This window comes from Chenopodium quinoa, unplaced genomic scaffold (assembly GCF_001683475.1).
Source record: "Chenopodium quinoa cultivar QQ74 unplaced genomic scaffold, ASM168347v1, whole genome shotgun sequence".
NCBI lineage: Eukaryota > Viridiplantae > Streptophyta > Magnoliopsida > Caryophyllales > Amaranthaceae > Chenopodium > Chenopodium quinoa.
In genome coordinates, this window is record NW_018743389.1 from 5,106,234 (window position 1) to 5,128,513 (window position 22,280).

General features: G+C 36.1%; 2 protein-coding genes across 2 annotated transcripts; one reads left to right on the forward strand and one right to left on the reverse strand.

Moving 5' to 3' along the window:
* Nucleotides 1-2,529: 2,529 nt before the first annotated feature.
* Nucleotides 2,530-12,603, forward strand: LOC110738479 (putative aconitate hydratase, cytoplasmic). Its single transcript, XM_021918891.1, has 20 exons — nucleotides 2,530-2,763; nucleotides 3,942-4,046; nucleotides 4,150-4,310; nucleotides 4,401-4,493; nucleotides 4,786-4,971; nucleotides 5,829-5,990; nucleotides 6,776-6,920; nucleotides 7,008-7,150; nucleotides 7,516-7,572; nucleotides 7,663-7,742; nucleotides 7,809-7,884; nucleotides 8,026-8,211; nucleotides 9,053-9,120; nucleotides 9,224-9,342; nucleotides 9,802-9,923; nucleotides 10,972-11,070; nucleotides 11,153-11,632; nucleotides 11,755-11,853; nucleotides 11,942-12,184; nucleotides 12,283-12,603. Exons 1-20 carry the CDS (start codon nucleotides 2,760-2,762, stop codon nucleotides 12,349-12,351), a joined length of 2,697 nt encoding a protein of 898 aa, XP_021774583.1. The 5' UTR covers nucleotides 2,530-2,759; the 3' UTR covers nucleotides 12,352-12,603.
* Nucleotides 12,604-12,734: 131 nt separating this feature from the next.
* On the reverse strand, nucleotides 12,735-22,117 carry LOC110738480 (probable pectinesterase 15). Its single transcript, XM_021918892.1, has 5 exons — nucleotides 21,616-22,117; nucleotides 20,938-21,109; nucleotides 20,018-20,224; nucleotides 13,393-13,640; nucleotides 12,735-13,242 (listed from the first exon to the last, which is right to left on the reverse strand). The coding sequence occupies exons 1-5, from the start codon at nucleotides 22,029-22,031 to the stop codon at nucleotides 13,041-13,043; spliced, it is 1,245 nt and encodes a 414-aa protein (XP_021774584.1). The 5' UTR covers nucleotides 22,032-22,117; the 3' UTR covers nucleotides 12,735-13,040.
* Between the last annotated feature and the right edge of the window lie 163 nt (nucleotides 22,118-22,280).

Genomic DNA, 22,280 nt, shown 5'->3' on the forward strand with positions numbered 1-22,280 from the left:
CACAAGGACAATAGAGCCAATCGACACCCATTATGCGCTGATAAGATGAAGCCCTCTCGCAAAACTCTTGAACCCCATCAAAGAATTCCAATGTATCACGTCTACCATACATCCAGCCACGATCCTTCTCCATTAAGTAAATTGTCTCTAAACACGACAACATATTACGAATAATGTATAATTGCTACATCTATTATATATGTAAATCAAATTCAAACACACACCATGCATATAACATTCATATAGATACAGAAATGCATATATGCTTCCAAAGGGTCCTTATCACTCCAACCTAACCCATCCTTGAACGTGTAATCTCACTAGTGAATGTATGTCGACTTTCCAATTTTAAGGAAAATCCGGCAGCATTTCCCCCCAGTTCTCCAAGTACAAGATGTAGGTAATAACTTACCCACATATGTACCCAGAGAACATGGTGAGGAAATGGTAAGCCAAGATGTTCCTTAAAATCGAAAAAAAAGACATACATTCACCACCTAAGTGAGAGTAAACGTTCAAGAACAGTCCCAACCGGGGACTATTCAAGACTTTCTCCTAATGAGAAAGCCTTGAACGGGTATCTAGGCATATGATGATGCAAGCATTTCATATATTGTTGTATTTATTTGTCATTAAATAATACACAAGTCGTAATAGCATGAAAAAACTTTTATTAAAACAATAAAGAGAAAGAAATATAGCTTATTAGTAAAGTGTATAATTCATACCAATATAGCAAGTACAATGGATGTATTGTTTCTATCTTCTCACTTGAGCTAAATGTGTAGTCTTCAAGCTTATAAACTTGTGCTTCAATTCACATATGAATCTATAAAAATTTAAAACAAAAAACAAAAGTCTGGGGTTATGCATTGATCTTAATAAAACTCACCATACAAGAAAGAATTTATACAAAATTTGTATTCCAACACTTATAAATACGAAAAATTAGCATGAGAAACACCTCAACTATAGTCTCGGTCTCGAGCAAATGGCAGCAACTACGCCATGCATACCCAAAAGCCTCTGTAGAAACCAGCATCTTACATTAGCAGAATTCAACAACGCTGCTCTTGAACCAATTCATAACGAAAATGAGCAGATGCAAATTACACTACAAAGCAGTCTTGAACAGATGCAAATTACACTACAAACCCTATATTACCATAACCTTGAAATTACTAAAAATAACAGAAAATCAACGAAAAACCCTAGATTGTGAAAAAATCAATGAAATCGCACAACCACAAGAAATACCTTACCTCGAAGCTTGTTTTGATGGAAGTGAGAAAGCTCATAATCGGCCTCAATGGAGAATATATACCACGTTCAATGGTGTGAGTTCAATGGAGCCCAGGCTTGGTTCAATGTAGGTGCTACTTCAATGGAGTGAGAATGCACATAAACCACTTCAATGGAGAGAGAGACCTGCTTCAATGGAGTGCATGCTTAAGGAGATGCGAAAACGAAGAGGGAAAGCAGGGGGAAGAGCAGGGGGAAGAGCAGGGATGAGGGAAACGAAGAGGGAAAGCAAGAGATGCGAAAACCATAGGGAAAACGAGAAGGAGAGGGATGAGCAGGAGATGCGAAAATGGGAGGGAAAACGAGATGGAGAGGGATGCGAAAATGCCAGTTGCTTCAATGGAGTGCAAGAGCAGAACGAAGAAGAGGGAAAGCAGGGGCAAAAGAAAGAAGAAGAAATTAAGCTAGCAACATATTAACCCGGTTTTTTTTTAAACAGTTGGCACCGGTTTTGTTTAGAACCGGTGCCAAATCCCTTCTCTCTCTTTTTTTTTTTTTTTTTTTTTTTTTGTAGTTGGCACCGGTTTGTAAGAGGAACCGGTGCCAAAAGTCTCCTAGCTTCACCCGCCCATTTCCTTTGCCACCGGTTTTCAAGAACCGGTGCCATAGGTGCGTTGCCTAATTCATTTTTTCTACTAGTGTCTCCTTTCCCCAACTGCGATTATCGCCCCTCCCCTTCTCTAGCCCCCGGAAACAGCCCAACCACGTAATGGGGATGTGTTTCGTGGTGGGGGTAGGGGAGGGGATGGGAATCGTGGTGGGGGAGCGAGAGGGGGGTGGGAATCATGGTGAGGAACAAGAGGAAGGTGGGTTTCGTGGTGGGGATCGAGAGGGGAGTGGGTTTTAAGGTAGGGGAGCTGCCGGAGGTGGTAAAGGGGGTTGCTGGAGGTGGTGAAATGATGGTGCAAGGGTTAATTTAATTAATAAAGGTTTAAAAGCCACTAATTACAATTTAGACGGATAATAATGTCATTAAGAACTTAAGTAGGGGCGTTCAAAAAAATTAAAAAATAAAAAAACTTGAGTAGGGTGATTAAGAAAAAATGGTAGTAATTACTAAAATTAATCAGTTTTAGGTAGTAATTAACAATTTTTTAAGGGTAATAGTTCACAAAGGCCCATTTTTTTTTTAAGTAGTAATTAACAAATTTTCAAAATTAAAAATTAAATGCAGTGGTGGTAGTAGGTGGAATTGAATCACCTAAGTCATGATATAATATCAGTGACGTCTTTCATTTCCCGATTGCTAAGAATAACACCTGCTCATTTTGCCTCATCATTTTCATTCTATTTCTCTCCTCTTCTTCTAATCTCAGTCGGTTTCCGGTTACCGATTCTCATCGAGTTTCCAATCTACTTCCCGGTGCTGTCACGTGATTAACTGGCGATCTCCGGTCACTCAGATTGCTTCATCTTCTTCTACTCCTCTTGAACGATTCCAACCAAGAATCGCAACTATGGGTATAATTTTTTATTATTCACCCATTATTAAATTTGATTTTTGTTCAAAATCGATGTTGTGATTGTTGGATTATTTATATAATAATTATTAATTTAATGTTTGTGGTTCAATCTGAAAACAAGTAAGATTGAATTAATATTTTTTTTTGACAAAGTAAGATTGAATTAATTAAATCGTGGATTGTTTATTATTATTTTTTATTAATTGAGTTTAATTTATTGATTGATGATATGAGTTGATTCAAGAACAAGTAAGATTGATTTATACATACCATGGATTGTTTATATTTTAAGTAATTGACTTTTTATTCATCGATAGTATTATATCAGTTGATGTTGATGGAAATATGCTCTTTAAGAATGATCGAAAGATGCAAAACCTTTTGGTTTTGCCAATTGGTAGATGCTACGCCCGGTTGTACGTAGATTTAGATGTAATCGGATGCAATGACAATGATGTTATAAAGTGCTTTTATTATTATCTAATTTTTTTTTTTCTTTTTTTTTGAAAATGTATATATTATAGTGTTACATGCTTTTAAAATGATGTTTGTGCCTTTTATGCTATTATTCATTTCCGATTGTAGTGCTTTATTTAATTATCACAAATTGCTTGTATAATAAAGTTATGTGCTTTTAGAATAATGTTTGTGCCATTTATGCTACAGAGTATTATTCATAAATAAACAAGAATCTCTAACCATTAAGTATAACAGATCTTTGACTTATTTATAAAGAAAGTCATTTTGAATAACCAAGATACTAGTCGAATTGTTATCGTGCAACAGCAAACAAAAGGAAAAAAAAAAAAAAATAACAAAGAAGGTTTTTGTAAAATTAAAAATACCAAGACAATGCTGTTTTACTCCAATATATAACCGAGTGTAGCTTTTAAATTGCGGATTTTCGCAGTGTTTTAATATCTGGACTTCAATTTTGATTCAATTATTGCTTCACCATATGATGTGGGAATCAACTTGTTGAATTGTTGCAGTGAATTTGTGGATTTTCAAATTTTCGGTATTTGTTGAATTTTCGAATCGAAAGTACTGAATGAAATTAAATACGGAGTAACCATTAAAGGTTATGCAATATAAACAAAGAACTAACTAAAACTGAATAACCTTTAATCAAAACTGATGATAACCTCCTAATCTTTTGATTCTACAATTCTTCAGCTTCTGAGCATCCTTACAAGGGAATCTTCACCAGTCTACCCAAATCAGGTGGTGGTGAATTTGGAAAGTATTACAGTCTTCCAGGCCTTAATGATCCAAGAGTTGGTAAGTTTGGTTTTAGAACTCTGTTGGTATAGTCTTTGACTATGACTAAATGCTTACTTGATTAAATTAACATTTTTCTTGACTTGGTTGTTTTATATCCCAGAGAAGTTACCTTACTCCATTCGGATCCTATTGGAGTCAGCCATTCGCAACTGTGATGGCTTTCAAGTCACAAAGGATGATGTTGAGAAAATCATTGACTGGGAAAACTCAGCACCTAAGCTAGTCGAAATCCCCTTTAAGCCTGCTCGTGTCCTTTTACAGGTTTGTTACTAAGGTTGGGTATTGTATTGGTTTATGTATGAAGATTTGTGACCAATACACAAATACCTCAAGCTTTGTTTTTGTTTCTAGGATTTCACTGGAGTGCCAGCGGTGGTTGATTTGGCTGCAATGAGGGATGCCATGAAGAACCTTAACAGTGACCCTAACAAGATCAACCCATTGGTCCGTTTCTTTTTCTGTGTTTATGATGAACCTGAAAATTGTGGTTCAGTGGCTGTGACCCAGTATAATATATAAGCCATTCACTGTGCTTTATTATAGCAGTCTTGGTTTTTAACTATGTCTTTAACCCAACAAAGAAATGGGAAGAGTATTACCATGTTTTGTGCCTTGAACTAGTATTGTGCTTTCTTTGTAAATATTTCATTTTCTTAAGAACCATATAACTAGTAGTTGTACTTAAAAGAAAATTATCCTGTAATCTTAACTTTACTCTCCTTACTTTGCATGGCAGGTTCCTGTGGATCTTGTCATTGATCATTCAGTTCAAGTTGATGTAGCAAGGTCTGCAAACGCAGTCCAGGCAAATATGGAACTCGAGTTTAAGAGGAATGGAGAGAGATTTGGTTTCCTAAAATGGGGATCAACTGCTTTCCGTAACATGCTTGTTGTTCCACCTGGTTCTGGAATTGTGCACCAGGTAAGAGTAATTCCTGGATTTTGATCATTTGCAAGGGCTGATTTTTACTAGTATGTATTTATTTCATTGTTACCGGAGTGTTTAGTAGGACATATAATTTTTTATGTAAGTGCTTACTGTCCTTGTGGACTGCTAGCAACATACTGGCTTAATCATGTTGTCCTTTTGTTCTTTCCTCTTTGCTTTTATATTATAATAGTTTTCATTGAAATTGAATGCTCCTGGGCCTTCCTGAGAGACCAGAGAGTTGGTGTAGATTTTTTTTTTTTTCTCTTATTTTTTATGTTTATTATTACTATTTAAATTTTTTATTTTATTTTAATATTGGACTCTGATGTATTTTTGTTTTCTTGATCATATAACATAGTCCTTTATGATTTGGTTGATTTAATAGAGATTCCACCTACTCCTGTTCCATTAAATGTTAAATTTTAGTTATTTCTTTTTGTTGACCCAATATTTAAACACATGACTTTTATGAGCACAATTATGGTGAGATGAGAAAATATAGGCTGATTTTTATAAGTTCATCCAAGGTTTACTTACTGAACTGGACGACTAGAATAAAGTCTAACTGTTATAAGCGCAATATATTTAAAGAGGAGGTAATAGTTTGTTGTAAAACGTATAACAAAGTAATTAATGGTAATAATACTGCTTATACTCAAGTTCCCTTATTTTTCTTTGACACCCAAAATTTTACCAACTTGAAAGGACTCTACATTTTTTTATAGAAGTGCCAATATGTTAATGAAGTAAGGTCTAATGATTTCATTCCTTGAAATCTTGATTTTGGGATTGGTTTTTTTTGGGCAAACTATGTTAACTATTCAAGATGTGTTTTCATGAAATTACAGGTCAATCTGGAGTATCTTGGACGGGTAGTTTTCAACAACGAGGGACTTCTTTATCCCGATAGTGTTGTTGGTACCGATTCACACACAACCATGATTGATGGGCTAGGTGTTGCTGGATGGGGTGTTGGAGGAATTGAAGCTGAGGCAACTATGCTTGGCCAGGTAGGTGGTGCTAATAAGATTCCTGCTTTACATCATAATGCAAAATTTGCTGTCAAGGCTGAAATAAAGTACGCAAGTCGATTTAAGTGACATTATATAATAGAAAATAAGGGGAAAAAAATGTTGTGCATATGTCTGGTATCAGGTGTTGTTTGGTTGACATTGAATTTCATTCCCAAAGGCATTTGTATGTCATTGGAATTAAAATCCCACATCAAATTTCCTAGGAATTGACGAAACTTGTTTGGTTTTTCAGAAGGCAATTGCAAATCATGGGAATTTTGAGTACCAAGGGGGGGCTTGGTAATTTGATTCCCATGTTTGTGGGCATTGGAAATTCCCATTAACTTGCACTTCCTACATTTCCACTTTTTATTACCTTAGATTTTTTTTTGGATGGTCTAAATTGTACTTTGTCACATGTGCTTGGATTTTTTTTTTTTTTTTTTTTTTTTTTACTGTTTGCACCGCTTCTCTCTGCTCTGTAATAGAAGCTTTCTATTAGATGAATTGCTTAACCACGTGTAGTACTATGTGATTGTTTTTTTAGAAAACAAGGCATAAACAACTGCTCTGAATTAAAATATAGAAAAGAAAAGGAAGCTATACATGCTATTTTACTATTCCCTGTGTTAATACTAAAATATCTTAGAAGTTAGAAGTATATAGGTTCAATTGATCATCTATTTTTTTTTCATTTTTTTTTTTTATTGAGGTTTAGAAGTCCTTATGAAAGAGGGTTTGGATATTTTACTCCCTAACACCGTGTGGGTTTGATTGTACAGCCCATGAGCATGGTTTTACCTGGTGTTGTTGGATTCAAGATGACTGGTAAACTACGCGATGGTGTTACAGCCACAGATCTGGTTTTGACAGCAACCCAAATGTTGAGGAAGCATGGTGTTGTTGGCAAGTTTGTAGAGTTTCATGGTAAGTTGGTGGATGGTTATATGTGGAGTGTGGTTATTTAATTAGTAGGGTCATTGCAGAAGTTTATATTTCTTCTTGCACTTACAGGAGAGGGAGTGGGTCAGTTGTCACTTGCTGACAGGGCTACTATTGCCAACATGTCTCCTGAATATGGAGCAACTATGGGTTTCTTCCCTGTGGATCATGTTACTTTAGAGTACCTAAAATTGACTGGAAGAAGTGATGAGACTGTGAGTTACAACATATACCTTATCTCTTTCTTTTATTTCTGCATTTTTAAGCTACACTTCCTCCGTTCTAGTAACATTGCAACAATTGGACTTTTACACTATCCATCACGCTTGTTTGACCACATATTATGATTTATACGTAAAGTAAAATTTAGTCATGTGGGGTCTTGTTAGATTCGTCTCGTAAAATACTTTCACAATATCAACTTTTTATAATTTTTACTCTAATATTATAGATATTTAGCATATAAAATGTGTTTTGGGATGCGTAATTTCATCTTTGTTGCAATATTTGTGGAACAGAGGAAGTATTAGTTTTCACATCAAGTTGACCATCACTAAATTTTGTGTTTCTTTAATTACAGGTTGCTATGATTGAGCAATATTTACGGGCAAACAAAATGTTTGTTGACTATAGTGAGGTTGAAACTTGTCAAACTTTTATAGCTTTATCATTTGGCTGTGATGTTGGCATATATGTTCTAATATAAATAAAATTATGCTTGTATCAGCCTCAACAAGAAAGAGTTTATTCATCATATCTTCAGTTGGATTTAGCAGATGTTGAGCCATGCATATCAGGACCAAAACGGTACGCTTCTCATAAATATTTCCATTGGATCTATAGTGTGGTGCTGATGTGACCTGTTACTGATAGGCCACATGACCGCGTTCCCCTGAAGGAAATGAAGGCTGATTGGCATGGGTGTCTTAACAATAAAGTTGGTTTTAAGGTAAAACCATCTGCTTAATTTTGTTAACTTGTTTTTCTAATTTCTTGTGCTACTCATTTCACTATACCTCTCTTGTATATATTGTTATTATGGACTCTCATTTGGTGTTAATTCATTACCTATTACATTGTTATCTTGTAGGGATTTGCTATTCCCAAAGAAGAGCAGGATAAAGCTGTTAAATTTTCATTCAATGGCCAGACTGCTGAACTGAAGCATGGTAGTGTTGTTATAGCTGCAATAACAAGCTGCACAAACACATCAAACCCAAGTGTTATGTTGGGTGCTGCTTTGGTCGCAAAGAAAGCTACTGAGTTGGGTTTAGAGGTTAGTTTACTTGCCTCTTATGATTATGATTTATGTCTTGCTCTTAGGATTTGAATTTTGTATTTTTTGTATGTGCTTGACAGGGGTCGTTAAATCCTTATCATATTGAAGAATGATGATGCATTAACAATTCCATGATATGTTTCTTTAAATTCCTTGGTTTATTGCCATTTGAAAGGTGGTCAATTGAATGAATTGAACAAGTTCCTTAAGTGATGATTATTTTATATATTAAAACTACCTAAAAAATAACTAATATTAATCTCGTAACACAATTAGATTCCTACTTGTTAAATGTTTTGCCAATGAAGTAAATTGTAGACTGTTGTGAGTAAGATTGGTGGTTCTAGTATTATAGATTTATATGTTACCAAGCTCTGAATTTGAGGATTTTCTTGCACCTACTATTCCCTTGTATGTGGTTTTCTTTTGATTAGAATTAAAAAAACTGCCGAGTTCAATGTATGATGGCATGTTATAGTAGGCATGTACTAGTATTTGTATCCGAGATTCTATTAACGGCTATATCTTATCACATAAATTATTCTTAAAGGGGAGAAAAAATTACTCATGGTGGTAGTAGTAGTACAGTAGCACAGTACCATTAATCTAGTTTTTGTGCCAAACCTTACACTGTTTTGTTGTATGTTTTTGTCTGGTTTTTGTTTCTGAACATGTTACTATTTAAGTTAGGAGTGTTTCATTCACTGCCCTCTAGGTGATGCAAAAAAATTGTACATAATATTGTTTTGTTTGCCAATTTGGTTAGATACTATTTGGTAGATTGTTTTGCTTTTTTTGTCATCCTTTTTAGCCAATTGTATAATAATTTTTTCATCAGGTCAAGCCATGGGTTAAAACCAGTCTGGCTCCTGGATCTGGAGTAGTTACAAAATATCTGGAAAAGAGGTAATGGTTTTTTTCATTTATTGATGACATAATTTTTCAATAAAGTTAATCAAAATGCTTGTTTATGGATCATTTATTTTTTTTTGGTTTGTGTTGTATATAGTGGTCTGCAGAAATACTTGGATCAACAGGGCTTCAGCATTGTTGGTTATGGTTGCACAACTTGTATTGGAAACTCCGGTGATCTACATGAATCTGTTTCTGCAGCTATTTCTGAGAATGGTATGTCTATTGTGTGTGTTAATTTATGCTTTAGCTCTGTCTGTTACTCTGTTTTGCTACTTTCTAGCATAAACTTCTTTGATGTAATCCAAATATAACTCTGGGTAAAAATGTTGACTTTACTTATGGTTTTTGTAATAGTTTTGTTCTCTTACCACAGTTTCTTTTCTATATCATGATTATTGTTACAAGTCTGCTTGAGGTCACTCTGAAATCCGCAAAGCTACATATGTATAGGTCTTTAAAATGTAAAAAAGAATTACACATGCTTATATACAGTAGTTGATAGTGAATTTCCAGTGACACTGGCATTTGTATAGTCTATGTCTTGTTTGTGATGCCATATTATTAAATTAAGCATTGCATTAACTTGAATGCTCGTATTAGGGCTACTTTCTAACAACTAAGAAATGCTTATAATCTACCATGGTGTATTGTGTGCCTGGTTCGTTTATCCAGATATTGTTGCGGCAGCTGTGCTTTCTGGTAACCGTAATTTTGAAGGGCGTGTTCATCCTTTGACACGAGCCAACTATCTTGCTTCTCCTCCGTTGGTTGTTGCTTATGCATTGGCTGGAACTGTAAGTACACAACTACCTCCGGATATGTATGGTATCTAGATTCAATGGTTCTTTATGATAGTCAAGATACATAGACCTTGACACAGATGTAGGGATGAGCTCAGATTGTTTATGGCATCCAAAGTTTTTCTTATTTTTAGTTGTGTATTTGATAATGCATTAATTCCTCATTTCCCTGAGGTACTAAATTGAAGCTTTGTTGAATTTGTGGAACTGCATCATTATTTAATACTTATTAAATATCTATGTCTTTTAGAGTTTTAAATTTCAAGGCTGTGTAAAGTATTAAAAGAATTTGTTTTGATGAGGGGGTAAACCTAAGTGTTGGATGAATGGATGGTATTCTTATTATATGTGGTTCTGTTACTGCACTTGAGTTTCTAGATTAATGGTGAATGTGATGTACAACCATGAAGGAATATATAGAGGTGAAGAAAATTTAACACATTTTGCTATCTGGATACAACTTTGGGTGAATTGGATTATAAAGATGTGTCTAGAATTCTTGTGGATGGATATTGATTCTATAATAAATGTATTGCTTCTGTGGGTGATTACATCTACGAGTGGTTTTAGTGCCTCTCTCCTAGGGGATTTTTTGGGACAACTCATGTAGAATGGGTCTGAATCCAGCAGTCACTGCTGTCAGGGGCTCATACTTCTTAGGCAACTTTGCCCAGTGCTTGTGTTTACCTGCAATCTGGGCTTCTTTAATGTCCTGTCCAGATCATGTGTTATGTTTCTGGGATATATAGTTTGTATGAGTGTGTAGCTTTTTACCATAGTAGGTTTTCTCTTCTGGGACAGTCATCCACTTATCTGTGCATGTGTACAAAGTGAAACAAAAGTATGACTAAGAATTCCAACTGCTTATAATTCAATTTATGAAGGGCAGAACCAATAAAGTAACACAGAATTCAATGGTTTCACTATTTTTCTCTTTTTCTTCTCTCATTTCTTTCATCTTCAGATCTTCAATTATTTTATTTTATTGTAGGGGACACAAAGTTAAAAATATCAATTAACCCAATAATCTTGCATTTTATAGGTTGATATTGATTTCGATAAAGAACCTATTGGTACTGGGAAGGATGGGAAGAGTGTTTACTTCAGAGACATTTGGCCCAGCAATGATGAGATAGCTCAGGTATTTGGCCTTTGTAATATGCTCTTTAGTAATTGTTTTCAATGATGAGAAATGAAATTTAATGCTCTTTATGCTGGTGTAGGTTGTGCAATCAAGCGTATTGCCCGACATGTTCAAAAGTACCTATGAAGCTATCACTAAGGGGAACCCCATGTGGAACTCTCTTGAAGTTCCTGTTGGCACCCTCTATAAGTGGGATTCAAACTCCACATACATACATGAACCCCCATATTTCAAGAATATGAGCTTGAATCCACCTGGACCTTTTGGAGTAAAGGATGCCTATTGTCTTCTTAATGTCGGTGACAGTATAACTACCGATCATATCTCACCGGCGGGGAGCATCCACAAGGATAGTCCTGCAGCCAAGTTTCTACTTGAACGTGGGGTTGATCGCAAAGATTTCAACTCATATGGTAGCCGTAGAGGCAATGATGAAGTGATGGCAAGGGGTACCTTTGCAAACATTCGCATTGTAAACAAGCTCTTGAATGGAGAAGTGGGTCCAAAAACAATTCACATTCCAACTGGGGATAAGTTGTATGTTTTTGATGCTGCTATGGTAAAAACTAAATCTCTTTTCTATTGTTTTAAAAATGATATTTATGTTGGCTTTTAAGTTTTGTTAGAAATGAAAGTTAATTGCATGAGACTTAATACATTCAATCTCAATCTTAATTGCAGAGGTATAAGGAGGCTGGTCATGAAACCATTGTCATAGCCGGTGCTGAGTATGGAAGTGGTAGCTCTAGGGATTGGGCTGCAAAAGGTCCAATGTTGCAGGTAAGTGGATTTTAATGGTGTATTAGGTTTCTTTGCTCCTGTTCTTATGAAGATGCCTAATAATAGAGAATAAATAATTTGATTACAGGGTGTGAAAGCAGTGATCTCTAAGAGTTTTGAGAGGATCCACCGAAGTAATCTTGTAGGTATGGGTGTTATCCCTCTATGTTTCAAGGCTGGTGAAGATGCCGAAACATTAGGACTAACCGGTCACGAGAGATACACAATTGACCTCCCTTCAAAAGTTAGCGAGATTAGACCGGGACAAGATGTCACTGTAAAAACTGACAATGGAAAGTCCTTTGTTTGCACCCTCCGCTTTGACACAGAGGTGATTATAATTAACATCCTTTAATTAAAATTCGATTGTTTTTATTTTCGGTGCTTGGCTAAATTATGAAATAATAATTGTATGCCATTGTTTTGTAGGTTGAGCTCGCCTATTTCGACCATGGTGGAATCCTTCCATATGTCATTCGTCAATTGATGAAGCAATAATTTTTCATCGATTGAAATAAGTTTTGGTGGTCAAGTTCGGTCTTCTCTTGCTCTCCTCTACCTTTCAGACAACAAAGAATTTCCAATCGGAATTTTTTGTTAACAAGTGAGGACCTTGTGATTTAAAATTTCTTGTTTGTTTTAAGGTAAATTTGTCAAAAAGTACTTTAGTTTACATTCTTTTTGTGAATTATTTACCTCAATTAAATTATTTTATCAAATAGCACATTAAGCATCATTTTCATTTGAAAACAATACCTTGTTTCATGTTTCCGGTTAAAATGTCAATCTCCTCACTCCCCTCTTTTCTCTGTTTTCCTCTCACAGTAGAATTCCTCTTCCTCCAATGTCTTTGCTCCAATTCTTCTTCTTTTTCCATTTTATTTATCCTTTTTATTCTTGGTTTTTTTTTCTTCATCATCACAATGCTGGAAAATAACAAGTTTCTTTCAATGCACTTCCAAAGACACGAATTGCACAATTTAATATATCCAATGTAAGCTTTCTGCAGATTCTGCTAGAATATATTATGTCAAAGATCATACTTACAGTTCACCTTGAAATCATTCTTTAAAACCCAATCAAAGAAAAAGAAAACTACAAAGATTTAAATCTTTCGATTGTAAGCACATACAAGTAGTACTCTGTACGTATTAAATTATTTTAATACAACTATTTGTATATTAACTCTACATAGATTCAGCTTCTTTAACGGTGTCTATAGAATAGAATGAAAGTTTTTGCTGAGGAAGAAGCCACTCATTTCCATCAATATACGATACATCCAAATATGATGCTGCCTCATTTTGGTTTAGTTGCTTACTATAAGAAACCCTATTTGCGTAACTTGCTCCTGGACCCGTGCATTCATATTCTCCAAAGAAAACAGTCCTGTTAGAATCACGTACTAATAGTTAGAAACAGAGGAAGTATATTACATTTATCTTTATTCATTCATTCATTAAAAGTAAACTTTACTTCTCTTATCGTATCCTTGTTATATGTTTCTGAATAATGTTTAAAAAGAGAAAATATACGTACGAGTCTCTAGAGGGATCTCTCCAATCATTCCATCCATCAGGAGAAACAACCTCGGACATGTATGTCTTGGAAAACACAACTGTTGAATAGGGTCCCCAAGCTCTACCAAGCCAAATTTTACCAGTTCCTCCAATGTTGCAATTCACAAAGGAGAATCCTGTGTTTTCATCTTTTGATTGTCTCCCGTGTGCCGTTATTGATCCATCCACCCCTTGTTCATTCCCAGCTATCGAGTTAATCGTGCAATTCTACAATGAAAATACAACCATTTAATTTGAATAAGCTTGTCTCATTATTTGTTAGTTTAAGAATATTCTAATTGAGGCACTAAAACCCACAAACATATATTTCAATGAAAATGTTTTTTTCGTGACACTAATCAACTACTGTTAAAGTAAGAACATCATTTAGAGGTACTATAATGTTGAAAGTTCTTATCACAAGGGTATTTTGAATAATTAGATTGAAAAAAAAAAAAAAAAAAAAAAAAAAAAAAAAAAAAAAAAGATTACTTCTAGATATCATGGAAAAGGAGTAAATTAAAGAGTTCTTTTTTTTTTTTCAGGAAAATAATTTAAGAGCTTGGGATAAAATAAGTAGTCTATAGGTAGGGGTAGAGAATTTTTTGTCAAATTTACCAAATTTTAGAAAATGGCTTATTATTTTCCCATATGGGTGACTTAAGCTAGACAAGTGTCCTATTTTCAAAGGAGGAATGAAGGGAGTCAATTTTTAGATTTAAAGGAATTTAAGAAGAGTTACAATGGGTTACATAAATGATGACAATGCAAATAATTTTATTTGTTCCACATATACCTTCTTATCAATGATCAATGACCTTCCCTAAGATAGCAATCAATTAATAAGTCTTTCAAAAAGAAAAAAAGTGTGAACTAAAAGAGTATTAAGATATTTTTAAGTGTGATAATAGTCTATGAAATAAAGGTCGAAAACAGAGGCAAAGCTTCCGAACCACGCACCACCTCTAGGCAAGCATTGGGTGCTTCCCATGTTTTCTTAAGATAGGTGTTCCTATCCTATTTTCTTCGCTGCACCTTTTGAGTTCCTTTGTGTTTTTGAGGCAGCTTGTATACTTTTAAGGTGGTTTGTTACCCTGCCGTTGGTGTGTTTCTGGAAGAGTTGTTACCACTTTCTTCTGTTTCAATCTTTGGAAAGTTGTGTTGTGGTGTTGTTATGGAGTGTGAAGTTCAGTGCCCTTTCTATAGTTGTTCTCAGCCTATTTCCACCCCAATGATAGATGTTACGACTTCTAAGAGAGTGGAAAGTGAGTCCCCTCCTAGAGTCAATTAAGTCGGGTTATAGTTTGCGCAAGTATAGGTATGTTTCCCGTCAATGTCAGGGTTCATTTCTTCATATTTCATCCACTAGCTTGCAGTGCCTTATGCTAGGAACCGAGCTCAATTTTTACCATCATAGGTCTTTGTCAGTAATGGCTGTTAAGATTGTTCCTAGTAAGTCTAAATCCTTGATTGAGGTTCCTCTAAATGATGTCCCTAAGGTTGTAGAAGCCTCTCTTTCTCCAATGGTATCTTTGTGTGGCTCAAAGCACCAAGCAGATCCACCCCATGAGTCCTTGAGTGCTTCTCTTCGACCGACCACACTTAGCTCAAAGGCTTGTCAAATTTCTGAAGAGAAGTTCATAGTTCCGACATTTCATGTTAGCCTTATGGATAGGACTATTAGTCAGGGGGGTCAGTAGCAAGTAAACAACTTCCAGACATCTGTCCTACTACTTTTCCATCTCGACTTAAGGTCTCGGATCACAAATTTCTAGCTTTTCTCATTATCATCCTCCGAAGCCTAGTTGGGGTAGGAAGTGGAGGAGATTTAAAAGAGTGGGGGATGGGGATCTGGTTATGTTGGATAGTGAGGAGTTGTTTTTTGGCAGTAAAAAGGGTGTAAAAAGGACTCGTGTGGAGTCAAATCAGTTATTTGAATCCAATAACTCCATTTCTGATACATATATGGTGAAAAAAGTGAAGGGGGATGCTAGCTCTAGAGACAAGATCAATCAAGTAGAGGGTGTTGGCGATGGCCAAACTCTTGAACAGCCATGAAAATTTTAAGTTGGAACTGTCAGGGGCTTGGCAACCCTTAGACAGTTAAAGCTCTCCAAGACTGGTGTTGGAGAAAGAGGCCAAACATAGTTTTCCTAATGGAAACAATGTTAGTGTCGCTTTAGAGAGAATTCGAAATATTTGTGGTTTTGTAAATGGTGTTTGTCTTAGTAGTGTTGGAAACTCAGGTGGCATTGGTTTTTGGTGGAGGGACATCAACGTGTCGACTACTTCTTTTTCTACTCATCATTTTGCGGCTGATATTTGCGGTCATAATAATAACCCGGTGTGGAGAACTGTAGGGTTGTATGGGTGGCCGAAGCAGGAAAACAAACATCTTACTTGGTCATTGATGACCCATCTAAAAGCAAAAAGTTTGATATTGTGTATCATGTTTGGAGATTTTAACGAGGTTGTTTCTTTGGCTGAGAAAGATGGTGGAGTACCTCGTGGGGAAAGGCTTATGGATGCGTTCAGGGGTGCTATTGATGATTGTAGCTTGAGAGATCTGGGATTTAAGGGTAGCTCTTTTACGTGGCATAGAGGGAACTCCCTGGAGACTTTCATGAGGGAGCGTCTAGATAGATTTTTAGGCGACTCGGACTGTGTTCTTTGTTCTAATGGTTTGAAGTATATCATTTTCCTATTTATCGATCAGACCACGCCCCGATTATGCTCAACGCTAGCAACTCCTATGATCGACGGGAAAAGGAAAAATATTTCAGTTTGAAGCTCTGTGGTTGTGTAGTGTAGAATGCGAAGAGGTAGTGGCTGAGGCTTGGGCAAGCTGCATCGGTGAGTAAGCAACTACTCGTGTGTCAGTATGTGCAGAGAAGCTTACTTCATGGGCTGCTCGTTGTTTTGGTAATATTAAAAAGAGGATTAAAGATACCAAAGAGAAATTGAATGTGGCGCAGGGTAGAGCACCTGATGCGCACATGTTACACCAGTCCCCATCTCGTGCCGCAAAGTTAGACGACTTGCATAGATTGGAGGAGTCCTACTGGCATGCCCGATCAAGAGCAAATGAGCTGAAAGACGGGGATAAAAATACGTCTTATTTTCATCAAAAAACAAGCCAACGTAAACGCTTCAACAGTATTCAGGGCTTACTAGATGATAATGGAGAGTGGCGGGAGAGTAGGGAGGAGTTGGAGAGCTTAGTGACGCAATATTTTCGTCAACTGTTTAAATCGGATTCACCTGCCAACTTTGACCATGCATTAGAGGGGATTGACAGAGTAGTCACAAATAGAATGAATGATTTTTTGAATGCTGAGCCTACAGATGAGGATATCAGAGTCGCACTATTTCAAATGCACTCGAACAAGGCTCCAGGTCCTTATGGTATGCATGCTTTATTCTTTTAGAAATTTTGGCATATTGTTGGTTCTGATATTATATTTGTTTTGTGAAGAACTGGTGGCATGGATTGGTTAACTTATCGGAGGTCAATAAAACTTGTGTTGTTTTAATTCCCAAATGCAACAATCCTAACCGCATTACGGAATTTCGTCCGATAAGTTGTTGTAATGTGTTATATAAGATTATCTCAAATACTATGGCAAATAAGTTGAAACTTTTCCTAGGAGACATTATCACTATAAATCAAAGTTCTTTTGTCCCAAAAAGATTGATTACAGATAATGCCTTAGTTGCATTTGAGATTTTTCATGCTATGAAGAGGAAGGGTGAAGGTAAGGCTGGTTCGATTGCTATGAAACTGGATATGACTAAAGCTTATGACAGGGTTGAATGGGTTTCTCTTGAAAAATTCATGTACAAAATGGGTTTTGGCGATGATTGGGTGCGGCGGTTTGTAGACTGGCTTTCGTCTGTTTCTTTTGTTGTCGAGATCTATGGGAAGATGTCTGGTTCTATTATTCCGTCAAGGGGTTTGCGGCAAGGTGATCCCATTTCCTCTTATCTATTTCTCTTGGTGGCCGACGCTTTACGACTTTGATATCTAAAGTGGCTAGTAACAATCTAATCTATGGGGTGAAGATTTGTCGAGGCTCTCCTAGAATGTCACATTTATTTTTTGCAGATGATAGTTTACTGTTTGCTAGAGCAGATGTTAGAGAATGCTCTATGATAGCTGATTTAATCAGCAAATATGAGAGAGCATCCGGACAAAGTGTCAATCTAAACAAAACGGATGTATATTTCAGCAAATGTGTGGACTTATCAAGACGGCAAGAAATTGTAGACATTTTGGGAGTTAAGGAAGTGGTAAAGCATGAGAAATACTTAGGGTTGACGACTATCATTGGAAGATCAAAAAAGGTGATTTTTTCTAGGCTGAAAGAAAGGATTTGGAAGAAAATTCAAGGTTGGAAAGAGAAGTTATTATCGAGACCCGGGAAAGAAACTCTGATTAAAGTTGTTGCTCAAGCAATCTCGACATACGTGATGAGTATTTTTAAAATTCCGGACGGAATCCTAGATGAAATTCATTCATTATTGGAAAGGTTTTGGTGGGGTTCCTCGGATTCTGATAGGAAAATGCATTGGCTTAGTTGGGATAACTTATGTAAGCCAAAATTGAAGGGTGGCATGGGATTCCGTGACCTTAAAGTCTTTAACCAAGCTCTTCTTGCCAAGCAAATGTGGAGACTTTATTCGGACCAGTCCTCATTGCTCCACGCAATTCTTAAGGCTCGTTATTTCAATCATTGCCGGATCTTGGAGGCTTATAGAGGTTTTGATCCGAGTTATAGTTGGCGTAGTTTGTGGGGTTCCAAATCTTTGTTACTCGAAGGCCTTCGGTGGAGGACAGGAAATGGAATGAATGTTCATGTTTAGCTGGATGCATGGCTTCCAGGGACACCGGCAAAAGCTCCTACACATGGTCCACATTATGATCCAGGTTTGCGAGTTTCAGATTTAATTGACGCTCCTTCTGCTTGCTGGAACACTAAGGCGCTGCGAGACTTATTCTCACCTAACGATTATAAGTCCATTCTCTAAATACCCTTAGCTAACTCTATGCCTGTTGATTCGTTGTTTTGGTGGCCTTCCAAAGATGGCGTTTACAATGTAAGATCTAGATACTGGCTAGGAAGAGTGGGTCATATTTATGGCGTGGATGATGGAGTTGGGGATGAGGAACAAGAGTCTTGGCGCATTATTCGGAGACTAGGTGGTCCTCCAAAACTAAGCCACTTCTTATGGTGGATGTGTAAGGGGTGTGATGCGGTCAAGCAAGAGCTCTTTCGAAGGCATATAGCGAGGGATGATTTATGTGGGGCGTGTGTTGGTGGTGTTGAATCTATCATTCATGTGCTATTTGATTGTGATGCAGCACTAGAGGTCTGGAATAACAGCCAATTTCGTTTTATTTTGAATGATTCTCCAAACTCCTCTTTCCGTTTAAAGCTTGTGTGGCTTGTTGGTAAACTAGATCGGGATAAGTTACGTGTGTTATGTTCCATGGTATGGTCCCTTTGGTTTCGTAGGAACAAGTTGGTTCATGAGGGTTTGTCTCTAAATGCTTCTCAAACGGCTGCCAGCTATGTCAAGCTTGTTGCAGACTATTGTATGTATGCGAAGAAAGTCTTCACCGGCCAACCTCGAAGTGCAAGTCCCTTTTTAAATGCGTGGCAACGTCCCTCAGAAGGTTTTATAAAGGTAAATGTGGATGCTCATGTCGGTACTTCCTATATGGGGTTAGGAGCAGTGGCGAGAAACCATCAGAGCGAGCTCATTTGGGCTGCGATTAGAAAACTTGAGCGGGTGTGGGAGGTAGAGTGTGCTGAGGCAGGAGCTGTGCGTTTTGGGCTCTTGGTGGCTAGGCGCCTGGGTGTGTCGCAGGTCTGGCTGGAAGGTGATTCTTCTTCTGTGTGTGCTGCAATCAAAAACGGTTCCAGAGGTTGCTCACCGATTTGGTTAATTTATGATGATATTAGCATGTTATCTAAGTGTATTAATGCTTTTATTTCGTCTCATCTTAGAAGGGCAAGTAACACAGTCGCCCACCTTGTAGCAAGATGGGATACTCGTGGTTGCTCTGAATTTGTTTGTATGGGTCCGTTTCCTCATAGTCTTGTACTTTTAGTAGATTCTGATTTATAGTATTCCTGCCTAACATTTTCCCCAAATAAAAAAAAAATAAAAAATAAAAAAAATGGATAGCAATCAATTAGCCAATCATATCTTAATTACATGTCACAAATAACAATTTACTATCTCAGTACTATATTATTTGTAACTTAATTTTGAATATCTTATATCTCAAATAATACCCAAAGTTGTAAATAATATGAAATAGAGGTAATATTACACCTTTTGTTATTTTAAATTGTTAACATCTGAGTAGCAAAGAGTTTTAATAGGTTGAGTGGAATTCATTATATAAGATATAAATAGAGTTATGGGGATAATAAGAAGTGTAGGGGATGAGGTTATTCAAAAGTAAGCGAAGTGAAAGCACCATGAGATAAAAGAAATACTTGTATAATATTAAAAAGAGTAACGCTAAGAAAAAACCTGTAGGCAAAATGTAACACTTAAAAATAACGATAGAAGAGTATAGAGTTAACTATAACCTCATAGAGTGATCTAGCTTGTCCAAAAATGAAATCAATAGAACCTTGAATGAAGCAATCCTTGAAGTAATGCCTGCCACGATCATCATTAAGTGTGTCTTGAGACCCATAAAATCCACAACCATAAAAGGCAGCTTCATCACTTGATATTTTTAGTGCCACTCCTTGCCCTCCTTCATCTCCTGGAGATGGTTGAGGTGCTGTATTCTTTTCTCAAACACCCAATCAAGGTTATTACAAAGTACTATATACGAAGTACATAATTTCCTAGTGCGTGAAAAACAATATACATACTCTCTCCGTTTCAAACTGTTTGCACAATTTGCTTTTTCACGGTCTCCAAATAACACGTTTGATTACTCTTTCTGTTTTCCTAAGTATTACACTTTGACTCACACATATTCAGTTTTTCGAAAGTCAAATTGTAAGCCTATGCCTATTATGACACTGAATGATGCATGAATTCGTAATCATAAACTCCATACCATTTTATGATATCTGTATAATGCTAATGAAGAGTCCTAGGGGTCATCCAACAAAATAGTGGATACTAAGATTGTATATATCTACTTTTTTTCTTACCCAAAATATATTCTTTGTTTACCTTCTTGTAGATGATTAGAAATCATTAGAATTTCAAGTTTACACGATCAAAAGTGTCTAAATTCACACACCATAGTGAATAAATAAAACCTATTTGTAACTCTTTATCGACAAGGTTGACTTATGTCCCTATTTACATTGCTTCTTTATATAGACGGGTAAAATAAAGTTTATCATTGGCCATTTGCTTCTCAACAAGTCAACATTATCTTAAGACACGATTGTCCTGTTTAATTAAGAATTCAAAATCATTAAAAATTTGCTAATATAGTTACTTGCTAAATCTCAATAAGTGCATGCCCAAGCTATATATTTACCTGAAAGCTGATGTTGTAAGCTGTAAATCCTGGAGCAAAAATTGTGACTGAGGCACTGTAAGCCGTGCCGCCGGTCGATTTCGAAGTGTCATTCCATGAAATTATTGTGCTTTCATAACCTTTACCTTGGATTATCAAGTTGGTTTTGTTAGCATTAATCGTCACCTTCTCCCTGCCATCATACGTAGATATCATGCACGCAATTAACTCATCTAACTCTAAGCATAAAAGAAACAACTACTTCTGTTACATATTATTTACAATGATTATTAGACTTTTTCTACTTCACACTTTATGTCAAATCGATGCAAAAATTATAAAACGGAGGTAGTATTATAATTTGACCTAGGTGATTAGCTACATGGCACTTAAATAACTTTCATTTATCTATCATTTCAATTTGTAGTTTTTATTTTATTTGCAACATTTCCATTTCACGCTTGCTAAGGCATTATTTCAATCATAAATATTTTTAATTACCAATTATTAAATACAATAAAAATTATATATTATGAAAGCATTAACCGATATAAATCTAACAATATCCCACATTACTTTGATTTTCCTTAGCTATGAATTACTAAAATTAGTCAAAATGAAGTATGTGAATAGTGTAAAAGTCAACTCAAAAGTAAAAACGGAATAAGTTTATAAATGTATATTAAGTTTTGGACTAACCTGTATACTCCAGAGTCTACAATGATGAGAGTGGAAGAAGAGCTAGAATCTGGCACAGCATCAATTGCTTTTTGTACACTACTAAAATTACCACAACCATGTAAACCAACCGTTAAAGTAAGAGAAACGCGGTATAAAGATGGCAACATAGACCCCAATTTCAACTCACTACATGTCTCGTGTGGCCTTTTCGGGTGATGGTGGTGATGGTGGTGATGATGATGATGATGTCTTCTCCAAACACCGTCACCAAATTCCTTAAGAACACCTAGGAAGTCATCCAAAGTACGCGCTTGTTTATTAATGACAAGGGGTAAATTAGAAGATGAAGAGTTCATAAAAAGGGTGAATGCAATAGAAAGAAGTGCAATGACAAAGGCTAAGAGCCAAAACAAAGACAAGCCTTTGAGTTTCATGATTAAAGCTCGGCTCGTTTCGGGTTAAAGATGATGAAGCAATGAAGGGAAATGACTAATTCTTATATAGTATGTGATCATGTGATGACTTTGTGAGGAGTAGTGTAGGGAGATTAGCGTAAAAGAAATGAATTCATGCAATGGTGAATTACTATTATTAATAATGAAATAATAGATTAATATGACATTTCTTTTCTTGCTTGAAAGTAAAGAGGGTAGGAAAAAGGGTAATGGGCAGCAAAGAAGATT